The sequence below is a fragment of the Crocuta crocuta genome, unplaced genomic scaffold (genome assembly GCF_008692635.1).
Source record: "Crocuta crocuta isolate KB4526 unplaced genomic scaffold, BGI_CrCroc_1.0 scaffold812, whole genome shotgun sequence".
In the NCBI taxonomy this organism is placed as follows: Eukaryota; Metazoa; Chordata; class Mammalia; order Carnivora; family Hyaenidae; genus Crocuta; species Crocuta crocuta.
Window position 1 is genome coordinate 574528 of NW_027530976.1, and position 15002 is coordinate 589529.

Sequence of the window (15002 nt, forward strand, 5' to 3'; positions counted from 1 at the left end):
ATTAACACACATTTTGTACATTATATGTATTACATACTACATACTTACACTAATAGCTAACATTTTCTTAAATGCTTTTTCCATATTTCTGGGGTACACAGTTTGTGAGATTTTTTTAATTGTTGCGTATTTCCAAAAATTTGTCCAATAGAGTTACTGAAAAAAAATCTATATATAAGTAGACACACACAGTTCAAACCCATGTTGTCCAGAGTTGTCTGTGCTTTTGTGTCGTATTTGGGTATTTTCTAAATAATTATCTAAGCCTACATTTGATTCCAAACACATACCCTAAAAACTCTTCCAACATGTATTTTAAATTCAATTTCAGGGGCACCTGGGTGGCTCATTCGGTTAAGCCTCTGACTTTGGCTCAGGTCATGATTTCACGGTTCGTGGGTTCAAGCCCTGTGTGGGACTCTGTGCTGACAGCTAGCTCAGAGCCTGGAAGCTTGTCTTCGGATTCTGTAACTCCCTCTCTCTCTCTGACCCTCCTCTGCTCACGCTGTCTCTATCTCTCTCTCAAAAAAAAAAAAAAAAAGAATAAGTCCAAACATCTGTGTGAATCTGCCATATTTATTACTTCACCAGAAAAAAAACTTGTATTAACTGTTCTCAAATAAGTCTGTCATTGCTCTGCAAGGCCAAGACTAAAGTGAAGATGGGGAGGCAGGGTCATGCAATTGCAGGGTCAGATCCTTCTTTAAAAATTGAGTATTTTGGGGCACCTGGGTGACTTAGTCAATTAAGCATCTGACTCTTGATTTTGGGTCAGGTCATGATTTTGTGGTTTGTGAGATCGAGCCCTGCATCGGGCTCCACACTATCAGTGTGCTTGGGATTCTCTCTCTCTTTCCCTCTACTCTCTGCCCTTCCCCCACCCCCCCTCTCGAAACAAATAAATAAACTTAAAATAATTAAACATTGTATTTTTTGCATTATTTTTATTTTTAAAAATAATCCATTAAAACATGATTTATCTTGAGTGCTGAGTTTTTGGCAACCCTTACATTTTGCCTCTGTCCCTCACTGGCTTTCCCCTATTCTTAGCTCTGAACAGTCTTTTGTGAACAGCAGGCAGAGTTTACCCTTTGAATGTTTTTGCTTCAGCAGCCTCTGATAGTGAAATGTACTGGATAAATCAAGTTTTGGCAGCAAATGCTTAGAAAATGGATGAACGAAGGAGAAAATGGCTCTGGGTTGATAAGGGTAAATGTAATCCATGTCCACAGGATAGGAACTACTTCGTGGCCTATAATATTTCTGAATGACCAAGGTCCCCCCTCCCCCCCCCAGATGGCAGGAGGTTCAGAAGGTTCATTATCTCCTTCAATTACTAGCTTTCCCATTTTGTACCCTGAAGCAATCATTAACGAAAGAGTTCGCCATCAATAAGCCAGAAAATCTTTATTAAGCTGTGAGGACAGATGCAAAACAGTCCTTACAGCTTTGAGAAATATAGCAGAAGCCTAGAACCTGGACCAGGATTTCCTCTAGACTATTTGGCTGTTTGGACAGGTATGATATACACCCAGGATAGGACCCATTTTGGGGAAAATATAAATCCCAATGGAACATAAGGTCTGCTGAGCTCCTGGAAGGGCTAAGCTTAAATAACATCAGCAACTCATTTCAAAAAAGGGTTTACAGTACTGTCACATCTCAAATCATTTATGCGAAAAAGAGTTTACAGTACTGTCACATCTCAAATGATTTATGTTTCTCTGTTCTTAGGCAGAAGGTGGAAGAAGCAAAACCTCTTGAAGGTAGACGGTACCATATCCATGAAAATGGTACATTGCAGATCAACAAAACCACAGAAGATGATGCTGGCTCATACTCTTGTTGGGTGGAAAATGCTAAAGGAAAAACTGCAGTGACAGCCACTTTGGATATCAGAAGTACTTTTATTTTGTTTTTGCTTTGCATGTGTTCTCACATGGGTTCAGTTTGTCTTCATTTTCCCAAATGAGACAATATAAGTTTGAGTGCCTATTAATGTTTTTAGACTGTATTTCAAAACTTCCAGAATGTGTTTCATCTAAAAGACCACCACTAAAATCATAGGAAATGCTGATAACATGTCCATATCTTTTTTTAATTTTAAGAGGGACTTAAGTGTTTGGGGGATGATGGCAAGATTTTTAAATGCCCTACTTGGGGATATTTCTAGAACCATTTTATTTCAATAACCAACTCAACAGCATCAGCAATCAACACCTTGAGCTAAAACTTTCATGCACTCCTAAAAGTTCAGCGTCATAAAGACTGGAGCATGATAGAATGGGAAGGGTTTGACAAAACCTTCTTTTTGCATCATAAATACCTTTGTGTTTATTGTCTCTTCAAAACAACATCCAGGGTTTCACTAATATTTTGATTTTAAAATTGCTCAGAAAATTCTTTTCAGGAAAACATAATAGGAAGATCCTACAGTAATTGTAGGGCGGATCTGTTTCTTGTGGCGCACCATCAAAACCTACCATTACTGCTGCTTGGATGACAGGGTGTAGTTGTTCAATCATCTGTTTTTAATGATCTCTTTATAGTTCTCTCTCTCTGCTCCCACATACCCTTCCTTCGTTGTTTTTCTTCTGTCTTATATTCTCTCACAGTATCTGTTTCTTTTTGCACCCTAAGTTATCCAACATTCCAACCCCGTGGATTGTATTTTTAAAGCATGTAAATATTGTTCTACTATGTCTGCTTCACTCTGAGTCTTCCCACATATTTAAGTATCATATACAATTCTCAAAATGCCCTTGTGAAGTCAGTGAAGATGAGTTTTTTAGACTTCATAAAACCAGCCTGTATCAGAATTTAACAACTCAGCCAAATTCAAAGTCAAGGAGAGGGAAGCCTGAAATCCAAATGAACCTTCACATTCCTCTTGCCCAACATAGCACTTGGCGCAAAGTGGACCTCAGAACTGCTCATTGACAAAAGGATGGATGAGGTCATGAACTTTTTGTCTGCTCTGAACATCCACTCTATATGTAAGGAATACATAGGAATCTTGTCAGTGGTATATAAGAACACAATTTTGGATATAAAAAAAGAAATGTTGAGAGTAGAATTGAGTAAGAGGCCATCTAACATACTGATTGAAACAAGAGCTTTGGTCTCTGCCCAATAGAGGTTCAAATTCCAGCTCAAAGCCCTTACGAGTTAGTAAACTTTGGTGCTGCTTAATTTCATTTTAGCCTTATGTTCCCTGTAAGGTGAAAATATTGATACCTTTACAATTATTATAATTATAAAGTGTTGTGTGAACTTTATTGCAGAGTTCTGGTAAACAGAATAAGTGCTTATAAGGTAGTATCTGTTATTATTAACTGGATTTCTGACTTTTAATTTAAAAACAGGAGTAGGTGTTTAATAATTAATTTTTAATTAAATTCCATTGAATAATCTCTTCAAGTTTCCTGTCAGATACCAAATAATCAAATTGTTTTATCACTTTCAGTTTTTAATCAGCTCCTGGAGTATCATGTAGATAGCAAATGTTAAAACATAATTGTGGAATTGGGGGTCAGCTCATGAGATTTGGCCTCTGAGAGGGTCACCAAATGCCACAGCAGCATAAAGAACCTTTAGTATGGCCCCTCTAAGAGTAAGGATCATATATGTATATATATTTTTTTTAATTGAGTGGGCTTTTATTTATTTATGTTTGTTTTTTCTTTTTAACAGAAAGAGAGAGAGTGCAATTAGGGGCAGAGGGAGAGGGAGAATCCTAAGCAGGCTCCACGCCCAGTGCTAAGCCCAAATGGGGTTTGATCTCACCACGGTGAGATCATGACCTGAGCCAAAATCAAGAGTCAGACATATAACCAACTAAACCACCCAGGTGCCTCTGGGATCACATGCTTTGAAACAGTCATAATGAGCAAATGTTTTCAAGACATCCAAATAGGATTATTTTTAAATTATTTGATTTCAATTTGCATTTAATTTATTTGATATATTTGATTTTGAAGCTACATTTTTGAGCTTCATATTGCTGATACCATTAATACTTTAAAATCACTCAACAAAAAATTCAACAAATATATGTTGAGTGCCTGCTGTGTACAGCGTTGCTTCTGGGCTGTGGGGATATTTCTTGTAACAAAACAGACACACCCCCTTCTTCACAAGGCTTCTGTTCTAATTTCTCACCTTCATGCTGATACATCACCCATGTATGGGCTTTACCATTTAACCTCTGGTTTCTGAATTATTCATAAACACATTAATAGAAAATCAACTAATTTCCTTTTTTTCCCCTTACAGTGGTTTGATCACATGTCCAAAAGCACTAGAAAGAGAAATCATATTTTTTCAACATCTAGAGACATTTATTTGCTCACATTCTTCTTACTCCTTTTGCCCAAGAAGTCATAAGGGGAATTTCTAAGATATTAATTAGTACTTCCACTGTAATTTCTCAGATGTCCAGGCCTGATGGAAAGAAAATAGTAATGAAATATGATGTTAAGAAATTATAGTGTGAGGAATCATTGCACGAAGATATGACTATTACATTGACAATTTTGGTTGATTAAATTGCAGGCACTTGATTACGAAGTAAGCTGTGATTTATGGTTCTAACTAGTGTCTTTGTTCGGTAAAAACAGATGCTACAAAACTTCAAGTTTCTCCTAAGAACCCTCGTGTCCCCAAACTGCATACACTTGAATTACATTGTGAGAGCAAGTGTGACCCGCATTTAAAGCACAGTTTGAAGTTGTCCTGGAGTAAAAATGGAGAAGCCTTTGAAATTAATGCCACAGAGGACGGCAGGTAGGTACATACTTTTATAGCACTTGAAAAACAATAGTTGAAAAATTATTTACACCAAATTAAAATACAAAAACTGATCAATACATTTCAGTCTTCAAGGCAGTATTTATTTATTTATTTATTTATTTATTTATTTTTAATGGTTTTTTTTGAGAGAGAGAGCATGTGCTCATGTGGGTGGAGGAGGGGCAGAGAGAGAGGGAGACAAAGGCCCCGAAGCAGGCTGTGTGCTGACAGCAGAAGCCATGCTGGCTCGAACTCACGCACATGAGATCATGACATGAGCTGAAGCTGGACACTTAGTTGACTGCACCACCCAGGGTCCCCAAAGTCTTTGCATCAAGGCAGTATTTAAAAGGGGATATGGTGCACTGTTTGATTTTTCTCTCACATAGTTATCTTCTTTTTGCTACTGACTTTTAATAGAATGTGTACCTTGCTGTTAGTGCATGAAATAGACCCCATGCCAGATTTGTGAGACAGATGTACCACATGAGTATGGGTGCTTACCAGACCACTGGGAAGACTGGAGGAGATGGGCCTAACAGGAACTGCTTACTAAACTCGGGTTCTTCGTCACATAGAAGTGCGGCTGTAAGCCAGATGTCTGAAAACTGCTGCTCCTTCCAGCTGCCTCATCCCACCCCACTGGTGCTGGCAGTGACATCAACCACCGCCAGCTTCCGGCTCGGCCAGAGTCCCTGGATGCTCACAGGGGCCCAGAGGAGGCACTACCCATCAACCCCTTTCCATCCCAAACTCAGATGTGTCTACCTCATTGACAGAACCTAAATCTTGCCTACAATCCTTCCAGTTATAAAGTATCGACAGTGGCACTTCTAAACATCTTAATCTCTGTGTAGACAATACAGAAAAAAAACATATAGAAGAGAGACTCTAGAAAGAGATGTGAATAGATGCTGAACAGCATCCGACAATATTGAGTACATCAAAGAGAGAAGAGAATCAGTATCTACTGAATGCCTACACTAGCTTTCGAAAGCATACAGAGGTTAACTGTCCAACTTTTGCATTGTGACTGATTAGGGGTTTAAAATAGACCACTTTTAGCCAAACCTCCCCTGCAGTTTTATGTTGTTATTTGTCATTCTGAAAAAGTAAATCTGAAGACAGGACATGCATTCCTTTGGCGAGACTGCGGCAGTGTGGTGATTAAAAGCGTGGACTCTGGAGTCCAGTGGCCTGGATTTAAATCCCCTCTTGGTCCCTTGTTGTGTCTGTGACTTTAGACAAGCTCTCTAACTTCACCGTGCCTTAACTTTACATTCTAAGTTACCTCCATGGGGTTATTATGAGTTAACATTCCAAGCACTTAGTAAATACTCAGTCCAATTTAGCGATCATGATTTGTACTAATTTCTCCAGACATTTAGTTTATCTCATTTCTCTGACCTGCTTGGCCCCTATTGGTGTGTGTGTGTGTGTGTGTGTGTGTGTGTGTGCACATGCACGCGTGCACGCTTATGTATGTGCTTACAACTACCTGCATGCGGGGACATTGGTCTCAGCTAGGTACGTAATTAATTCTGTCTCACCCTTCCCATAAACATAAGAGTTCATAGAAAGGAGCATATGTATTGCAACTGTTGTCACTGTAACCTGAGGAGATTAATTATTGACCTAGGAGACTACACATTGAGACAGAGATCTTCACCCTTAGGTTCAGTCTTAGTCGATCTATCAACTGCTCAGATCTCCCCATATGTTCCTTCTTTCGTCACCTCTGCCTAGTTTCCTGGGATCTTCCATATGCCCACCGGGCTACAACAATGAAGGGAGTCAGAGACTCGTGTCTTGTGGGTGATGGGCCCTGCATATTTAGGCCCTGATCCCAGAATCTCCAGCCATCCTCTGTGCAGCCCAATTTACTCGGTTCTGCAGGATGCTGGGGCTGACACTCAAATGACCCTCTGGCCGTCTTAGTAAACTAACCCAGTGACACAGAGGTTCTACTAGTTTTCCCTAGGGGAGGGGTGAGCAACAGTAACCTCAGTTAGGATTTCTTAGAAGAGATCCCTGGAGTGGAGAAGGCTGGGAATAACTCTTGCTGTTGGGGGTGACTGGGGCCAGGGGCACACATGGACATCTAGCAGGGAGCAGAGATCACAGGTCTCTGCCAAATTTCTAGAGAACCATTAGTAAGCTTCTGTCTCTCACCTTCTGCTGGGATACCTTCTCCTTACTGGTAGGCTGGGGGCCAGAGGCTTTTATTTAGAAAGAGGTTAAATGAGTTTTATATCAGAAACGTTTAATTAGCCCTGCTTCGGGTGAACACAAACTCCGCTTCTGATGAGCCCCACTTCTCTCTCCCTCTCTTTCTGCTCCTCCCTCACTTGTGCCCCCTTTTCTCAAAAAGAAAAAAGAAATGTCAATTATATAAGAGTTCCTCTCCTTCTGTGCCAACGCATCATTTATCTCAACTAAGTAGCAAACTGCTTTAAATATATTCCAGACTTAGTGGAACTCGATTTTTCTAAAAGTGCTTAAATAGTTGACAGTACATAGGTATAGGGTGAATGGTGTAATTTATAGTAAGGAAATTTCAGTGTAGTAAACGGGATTACAAATTGGCAAAACAGGGCGAATGATAAAAAACTAGCTGCAAACGACATGCAAAAAGAAGTGCTCGTCTGCCCTCTACTGTTCAAATAGATTACCTACTTTACTTGTTTTCTGATCTATCAGATGTGCATCGTGCCAGTGAAGTGGAGGGGTGGAGAGAAGGCAACTTGGTCAGACTCTGTGTCAGAGGGTCTGACTCCGTAGATCTGGGGTGTGATTCAGGAATGTCCCTTTGGAAGAAGCACTCCAGTTGATCCTGTGGAGGTGATTCCCTTAACAAACCTTAAGAATTATTCAGATGTATCTTAACTATTATAATGAATACTACCCTCTTCAGAAACACCAGGCAACACAGTTCTGTCGCTGACCTATGCATCACAGATGGTTCGAGTTGATAACTAAAGCAAAAGAAAAATAACTGATCCCTTTCATGGCTGTGTAGACAGTTGTGCATGCTCTTCAACTCTTCAACTGTGGTACTCTCTAATAAAACCTGCGTTATGTGAAGGGGTGTGTGTGTGTGTGTGTGTGTGTGTGTGTGTGTGTGTGTGTGTGTGTGTTTTAATTCCTCCTTGGATTTTTTTCCTATATATTTTTGAATATATATTTCTGCTGTTTCTGTTGTTCTCATCCTCGTCATATATTCAATTTTTTTCCTGGTAGGATAATTATCGATGGAGCTAATTTGACCATATCTAATGTCACCTCAGAGGACCAAGGTATTTACTCCTGTTCAGCTCAAACTGCACTGGATAGTGTTGCTGATGTAACTCAAGTAACCATCCTTGGTAAGTGCACTACTAATGAGAAATGTCTGTTCATTTCTTTCCTATTACACTTCAAATTCCATTGTTCTTAGACCATTAAATCCACAATTACTGGAACCTCTGTACATATACTGTTAGTTTGAAGTTTTCATTTAAATAGTACCTCCACTTTCAAATGGCTTTCTTGTGGCTTTGAAGAAATTAATTAATGCTTAATTTCTTTTCCCTGCATGGGTAATGTTGCCGATAGCAGTGGGAGGTCGGCGATGCTATCAGCAGAAAGAAAACTGAAGCATGCTTGAGTTGTCAGGGCATTTGAGCTGCCCTTTCATAGCATGCAGAGAAATACAGCTGAGGAACGGATGGGTTTTGTGGAGGGATCATGCTGGGGGTCCCCTGGTGGTGGCTCCGTGGTCATGCTCTAAACCAAGGGCATTGACTAAGCTCTCAGGGTTCGAGGAAGCCTGTTGGGGAACTTGAAGAGTTCTGTAAAGGAATGCTTTTGATTATTTTTTTTTGTGATAATACTAATTGGAAAAGAATGTACATACTTCACTAGTGTAATCACCACAATTACTCGGCAATCACCAGTTGTTAAAGCTCTTAGAACATTCAAGTGCCTTTCTTAAACCACCATTAGCTCTTGAACCATCTTTTAGACCTTTTCTCTTCCAGTTTCCTTGCCAGATTCACTTCCCACAATCTATCTGATATGGAAACCTAACTTATATGGATAACATCAGCAAGCCACTTACCCCCAAACTTCCATTTGTTTTCAGTCAATGGGAAGCCCTGACAATAGCCGAGGGTGGGTGTGTTTAGTCTCCTATTCCCTCCCTGCAGGCTGTGTCTAGCGTCATTGATTCCTCCCAGGGAGGCTCTCTCCACAAAATCCTCTCTGATAAGATTCTATTAACTGCTTCCTCCACTGCCCACCCCAGATATTCTGCCTGTATCTTTTGAAAGAGTTTTTTTTTCTAAAAACTCTTGGCACTATCCAAACTGTGTAAACTATTGAATTTCTGCTGGGACCCTGACTGATAGAGACCGCCCCCCCCCCTTTTTTAAATAGTTTTCTCTAATAATTTTTTCCCTCTCTGGGCTCCATTTAGTCTTTCTTTCAGTTTGCTGTTATTCCTTTAAAGTGTATGATTTTGCCTAAACTCCTTTATTAGATGTGTAGATTAATCATTATTAGTAACAGACATTTGTATCTTTAGCTCTGTGTTATTGGGATCCACAGGTAGATTGCTAACAGAGGGTACAGAGTGAGAGGAAATAAGTCTGTTTCTTTGGAGGTAGGATGTGAAAAATGACTAAATAGGCTGGATCTTTTAAAGTCAAGCAAACGGCCACTATATTTCAAGGGAAATTAATGACAACCATGTTCAAATGAAGCAAATGGTCACTGAACTGGGTTCTATACATGCACACACACACACATACACACACACAGGAGTTTCTAGGTGGTAGAGGGTATGGACTTGGTTCAGTAGAATGTACCTTTAGGTGAGATGTTTGGTCATAGGAATTTAGCTACTTCAGGGGATTAGAAACAGAAAGGTTCAGCCCTCTCGTAACTACTCCACTAGTGAGTCATCAGATAAAATAGTTGAGTATCAGGTAAAGTGGAGTTTATCCCAGGCACCACAAGTGTAGGAGAAAGTCTTAGAATCCCTGGACTTTGTCCCTAAGTGTCTTCAGCAATGGAGCCAGCTAAGGGGTTGGGATGCCGTCCACACTGCACACTGTCCAAAGTTCCTTGTAAAATATAAGTCATGTGACTAGGCTACTGTGTTCCCAAACCATTAGATTTTGATCTTTTGAGTTGCTGTGATCACATGTAATACTTACATAGGAAGTTTTTACCAATTTTCTAAGAATAAAAATAATTTAAAAATATTCTCTGACACACATTACATTTTCTTAACCACTTCTTGGAATTCACCTTCTAATTTTTGAAGCCAGTCCCTGGTCTAAAGAAGCATATCTCACTACCTGATAGTAAGGAAGAGATCCCTGTGTAATTTAAAGAAACCTCTTTTCCCCAGAAAATAATTTTTGAAAACATATGCTTGACCTGTTTCAATTAAAAGTAACTGTTCTTGGCATCACTGTCCTTTAAGTGTATCAGTCTTTTTAAGTATCAACTGCACTCCATCATTTCTAGTTCCATATAATTCTTGGAAAGAGCAGATTTTAATGTCAGATTCTACAATCTGTATTGGTTGCTTTAGGTAACTGAAAAATGAGTGAGCTTTTAGTAAGTGCTGAAGATAAATGTAAATTCTCTGAGCTCACAGATCAGAAGCCTGTTGAGGAAATCATTTCTTATTTAAGTCCTTGAAGTTTGTGCAGAGTCACCAACCATGTTTTTAAAATAAAAGTATCTTTTGAATCAAAACCAATGTTTTTCTTTGCCAGTGTAAATTTCCAGCAGTTGGTGAATACTCAGCAGTGGCAACAGATTGTTGCTTCCCAACTGGGGAATAAGGAGCCCATGGGAAGGTCCTATGAGATATTACTTAATCATCTCCTCTGAGAAAAACCAAATGTCCCTGGGTACAAGAGAGAATTAAACCAAATTTTGAAAGTAAAAACTATTAGGGATAAGTTCAGTTTTTTGTTTTGTTTTACTGTTTTCTTATTTTGATAAACATTTCCATGGCCTCTAAGTCATGGAAATGACTTAGACTCAAAGTCATCGCCTACTCTTGGTACCAAAATCTCTAAAGAACTTATAAAACTCAACAACCAAAAAATGAATACTCTAATGAAAAATGGGCAGAAGACACAAATAGACATTTTTCTAAAGAAGACATCCAGGTGGCCAATAGACATATGAAATGATGCTCAACATCTCTTATCATTCGAGAAATGCAAATCAAAACTACAATGAGATGTCACCTCACACCTATTGGAATGGCTAAAATTAATAACACAGGACATGACAGGTACTGGTGAAGATGTGGAAAAAGGGGAACTCTCTTACACTATTGGTGGGAATGCAAACTGGTACAGCCACTGTGGAAAACAGTATGGAGATCCTTCACAAAGCTAAAAGTAGAACTACCCTATAATCCAGCAGTTGCACTACTACCTATTTACCACCAAAATACAAAATACAATCCCATCCAAAGGGATACATGCACTCCAATATTTATAGCAGCATTATCTGTAATAGTCAAATTACAGAAAAAGTCCAAGTATCCATTGATTGATGAATGGATAAAGTAGATGTGGGATGTGTGTGTGTGTGTGTGTGTGTGTGTGTGTGTGTGTGTGTGGACACAATGGAATATTACCAGCAATAAAAAGGAATGAAATCTTGCCTTTTGGAATGACATAGGTGGAGCCAGAGAGTATTAAGCTGAGCAAAATCAGTCAGAGAAAGACAAGTATCATATGATTTCACTCACATATGGAATTTAAGAAACAAAACAAATGAGCAAAGAGGAAAAAAAGCGAGAGAGGCAAACCAAGAAACAGACGTTTAACTATAGAGGGCAAACTGATGGTTACCAGAAGGGAGGTGGGGAGGAAGAGGGGTGGAATAGGTGAGGAACTAAGGAGTGCATTTTGTGATGAGCACTGGGTGATGTGTGGCAGTGCGGGATCACTAAATAATACACCTGTAGCTACTTTTACACTATGTGTTAACTAACTGGAATTTAATTGAATTTTAAAAGTTAAAAAAAAGTCATCACCTACTCAATTTTCTAGTTTCTGACACATTTATCGCTGCCAAATTTTTCTCTTCCAATAAAAACAGTCTTCCTACTCTTTTTCAGAACTTTAGGCCAAAAGACTATAAAACTTGTTGTTATGTACTGATAATTCATTGTTAGAAATTACAGTAAAAATCCAGAGCATGCAGAAAAGAAAGCCTGAGTTCATGTTTTTTTATCTTATTTTCCTCTCGTCATAGGACCTAATTTTATTGCTCTAATATGGTAATTACATGCATGATTGAAGTGATAATATACTTTCACTTATTCCTTTAGTCACAAAGCATTTATGTGCAAAGCACTGTGGGTGATGCAAATATTAATAAAATACAGTCCCTACTACTCTTGAAGATCTGTCATAAGAAGGAAATGAATCAGACACCTAAAAAGTGTATGAGCGGGAAGATACTGATCCACTTGAGAAAGATTATGTTTCTCAAAATTGTGCATAACTGTAACCCAGGACAACTGTTTAGAAATGCAGATTCCTGGGCCCAGCTCCATCAGTAAGCCAGAGAGACGGCCCAGAAATAAATCCTCATTGTTAATAACTACTCCTGAAAGAATGTTGATACCCATGGTCAAAGATGCCCTTTGAGAAGTGGCATCAGAGGGAAGGGAGAGAGCACTTACACTAGGGAATACACGTGCAGGAAGCTGCATTTGAAGCGGAACCAGAAGAGCTGCTGAGATGTGGACAATTGGGTGTGGAGACCTGGGCCCGGAGAGAAACACACAGGGCTGGCTGTGTGCCTCAGGGAGGGAACTGGGTAGACAGAGCCATCGTCTGCATTCTCCTTACCTTTATTTTTTTGTTGTTAATTAGATGTTCCGGATCCACCAGAAAACCTACACTTGTCTGAAAGACAGAACCGGAGTGTTCGGCTGACGTGGGACGCCGGAAACGATCACAATAGCCATATTAGTGGTAGGGAGCTCTTGGGATAACTATGTTCCTGACGCTCCTGAGCCACAATTCATATTAAGGCCATTTTTTTTTTCTCCCACAGTTCTAGATTATCCTTCTTAAAATATCCTTTCAAACATTTTTTATTTTCATTTACTTATTTATTTTGAGAGAGAGGGAGTTCACACACATGTGCACAAGCTGAGGAGGGGCAGAGGGAGAGAGAGGAAGAGAGAGCATCCTAAACAGGGTTCTCACTGTCAGTGTAGGGCTCCACCCAGGACTCTAACCCATGAACCGTGAAATCATGACCTGAGCCCAAATCAAGTGTCAGGTGCTCAAGAGACTGAGCCACTCAGGCTCCCCATCCTTTTCAGACTTTTTATATTATATGTAAGTGTTAGTATAACTTGAACATACTAACTCCATTCTCACATTTTATTTTTTCTTGTGCTTCTACTGCCAGAGTACATTGTTGAATTTGAAGGAAACAAGGAGGAACCTGGAAGATGGGAGGAACTGGCTAGAGTCCAAGGAAAAGAAACAACAGTCATATTATCTTTGGCTCCATATGTGAGGTATCAGTTCAGGGTCATCGCAGTGAATGAAGTAGGGAGAAGCCAACCTAGCCAGCCATCAGACCACCATGAAACACCTCCAGCAGGTATGTGGGTTCTCACATTAGGTTTCACAATATTTTGAAGATATTTTGAATATTACAAAATATCATCAATTTCAAAATATTTAAGTTTTGACCCATCTTTCAACATCTAAAAAAACAAATGGATACTATGGTGTAGGGTTTTAGATTTCTCCCAATACAGAACTTGAAAAGTTTCTGTGAACTAACAGCACACAAATATTCAATGTACGTCAGATTCAAAATTAGTATATAAATGTTTGATAGAGAACAGGGAATTACACGGACATATATGAGCAAAAATTATCTGCGATAGGTAAGTATCATGTTACAATCAGATATCAAGTATGTTATAAACTGAAGTTCAATATACAGAACTGTCTCCCTTTATTTTTCCTTTTAATTTTCAGAAATAAAAGAGTCAACTCATTGTAGTTCCCTTGTTAACACTATTTTTAATGTTTATTTTTGTGAAAGAGTGAGCACAAGCACAAGTGGGTGAAGAGCAGAGGGAGAGAGGGGAACAAAGGATCCGAACCGGGATCTGAGCTGCCAGCACAGAACCCGATGCGGGGCTCAAACCCGCAAACCATGAGATCTTGACCTGAGCCAAATTCAGACGCTTAACCGACTAAGCCACCCAGGCGCCCCAACACTTTAAAATATCTAGGAGTGTTTGAGTGGTCAGAGCATTGGTATTATTCTTTTCCCCCAGGCAAAATAAATACATTAGGGTATAACTTCCTTTTTAGATTGAGGAAAAGCGAGAAGAGATAGTAACTGAATAACATACTTGTGTGATTTAAGTACAAGTTGCATTTGGCACTAAAACTGCACTTGTCCCTTTCTTATTAAGTGAACCATCTGAATGTATTTCATGGGCAGATTTCCTGTTCTTTCCTATTTTTTGTCTCTAATACTTGGCTGTTGAAATTAAGACATAGTGTTTTCTTAAGATGGAAATATTCACAACACACATTTCTAACAATAATTCTAATAGAAAAAGGAAGCATATTTAAAATTAAAATGTATATTTAAAAAGTATATTTAGCATTTGGGGCATGCCTGGGTGGCTCAGTCAGTTGAGCATCTGACTCTTGATTTTGGCCCAGGTCATGATGTGACAGTTGTGGTATTGAGGCCATGTCAGGCTCTGTGCTGAGCATGGAGCCAACTTAATATTCTCTCTCTCTCTCTCTCTCAAATAAAAATTAAAAAAAAATAGGTTTAGGATTTTTAAAAGCAAGTTAAAAATTTAAAGAGCAGGTTTAAAATGAAGATATCTAAGATGAACTTCCTACATTCCTTGAATAATAATTATATCACTTCAAGCATATGATTTTACTCCTTTAAATAAAATATATATTTAAAAGCTGCCTTGTGTTTGGTCAAGGATAGGTTAACTAATCTTATGGTGGTAATCTCACAATATATACATAAAATATAAATTGTATATCTCTGCGTTTGTTACATATATACATACACATACATGAAATCATTACATGGTACACCTTAAACTTACACAATGTTATATGTCAATTATATCTCAAGAAAGCTGGAGGAATAAACTGCCTTAAGTAATTTTACAAACT

General features: G+C 38.9%; 1 protein-coding gene across 3 annotated transcripts in view; it reads left to right on the forward strand.

Moving 5' to 3' along the window:
- Nucleotides 1–15002, forward strand: part of CHL1 (cell adhesion molecule L1 like) — a 78556-nt gene that overhangs the window by 44359 nt on the left and 19195 nt on the right. For all 3 annotated transcript variants that reach the window (XM_077770157.1, XM_077770159.1, XM_077770158.1), the window contains 5 exons: nt 1735–1901; nt 4620–4785; nt 8032–8156; nt 12690–12791; nt 13237–13434. In XM_077770157.1, coding sequence (XP_077626283.1) covers nt 1735–1901; nt 4620–4785; nt 8032–8156; nt 12690–12791; nt 13237–13434 — 758 coding nt within the window. The remainder of the gene's footprint in view (nt 1–1734; nt 1902–4619; nt 4786–8031; nt 8157–12689; nt 12792–13236; nt 13435–15002) is intronic.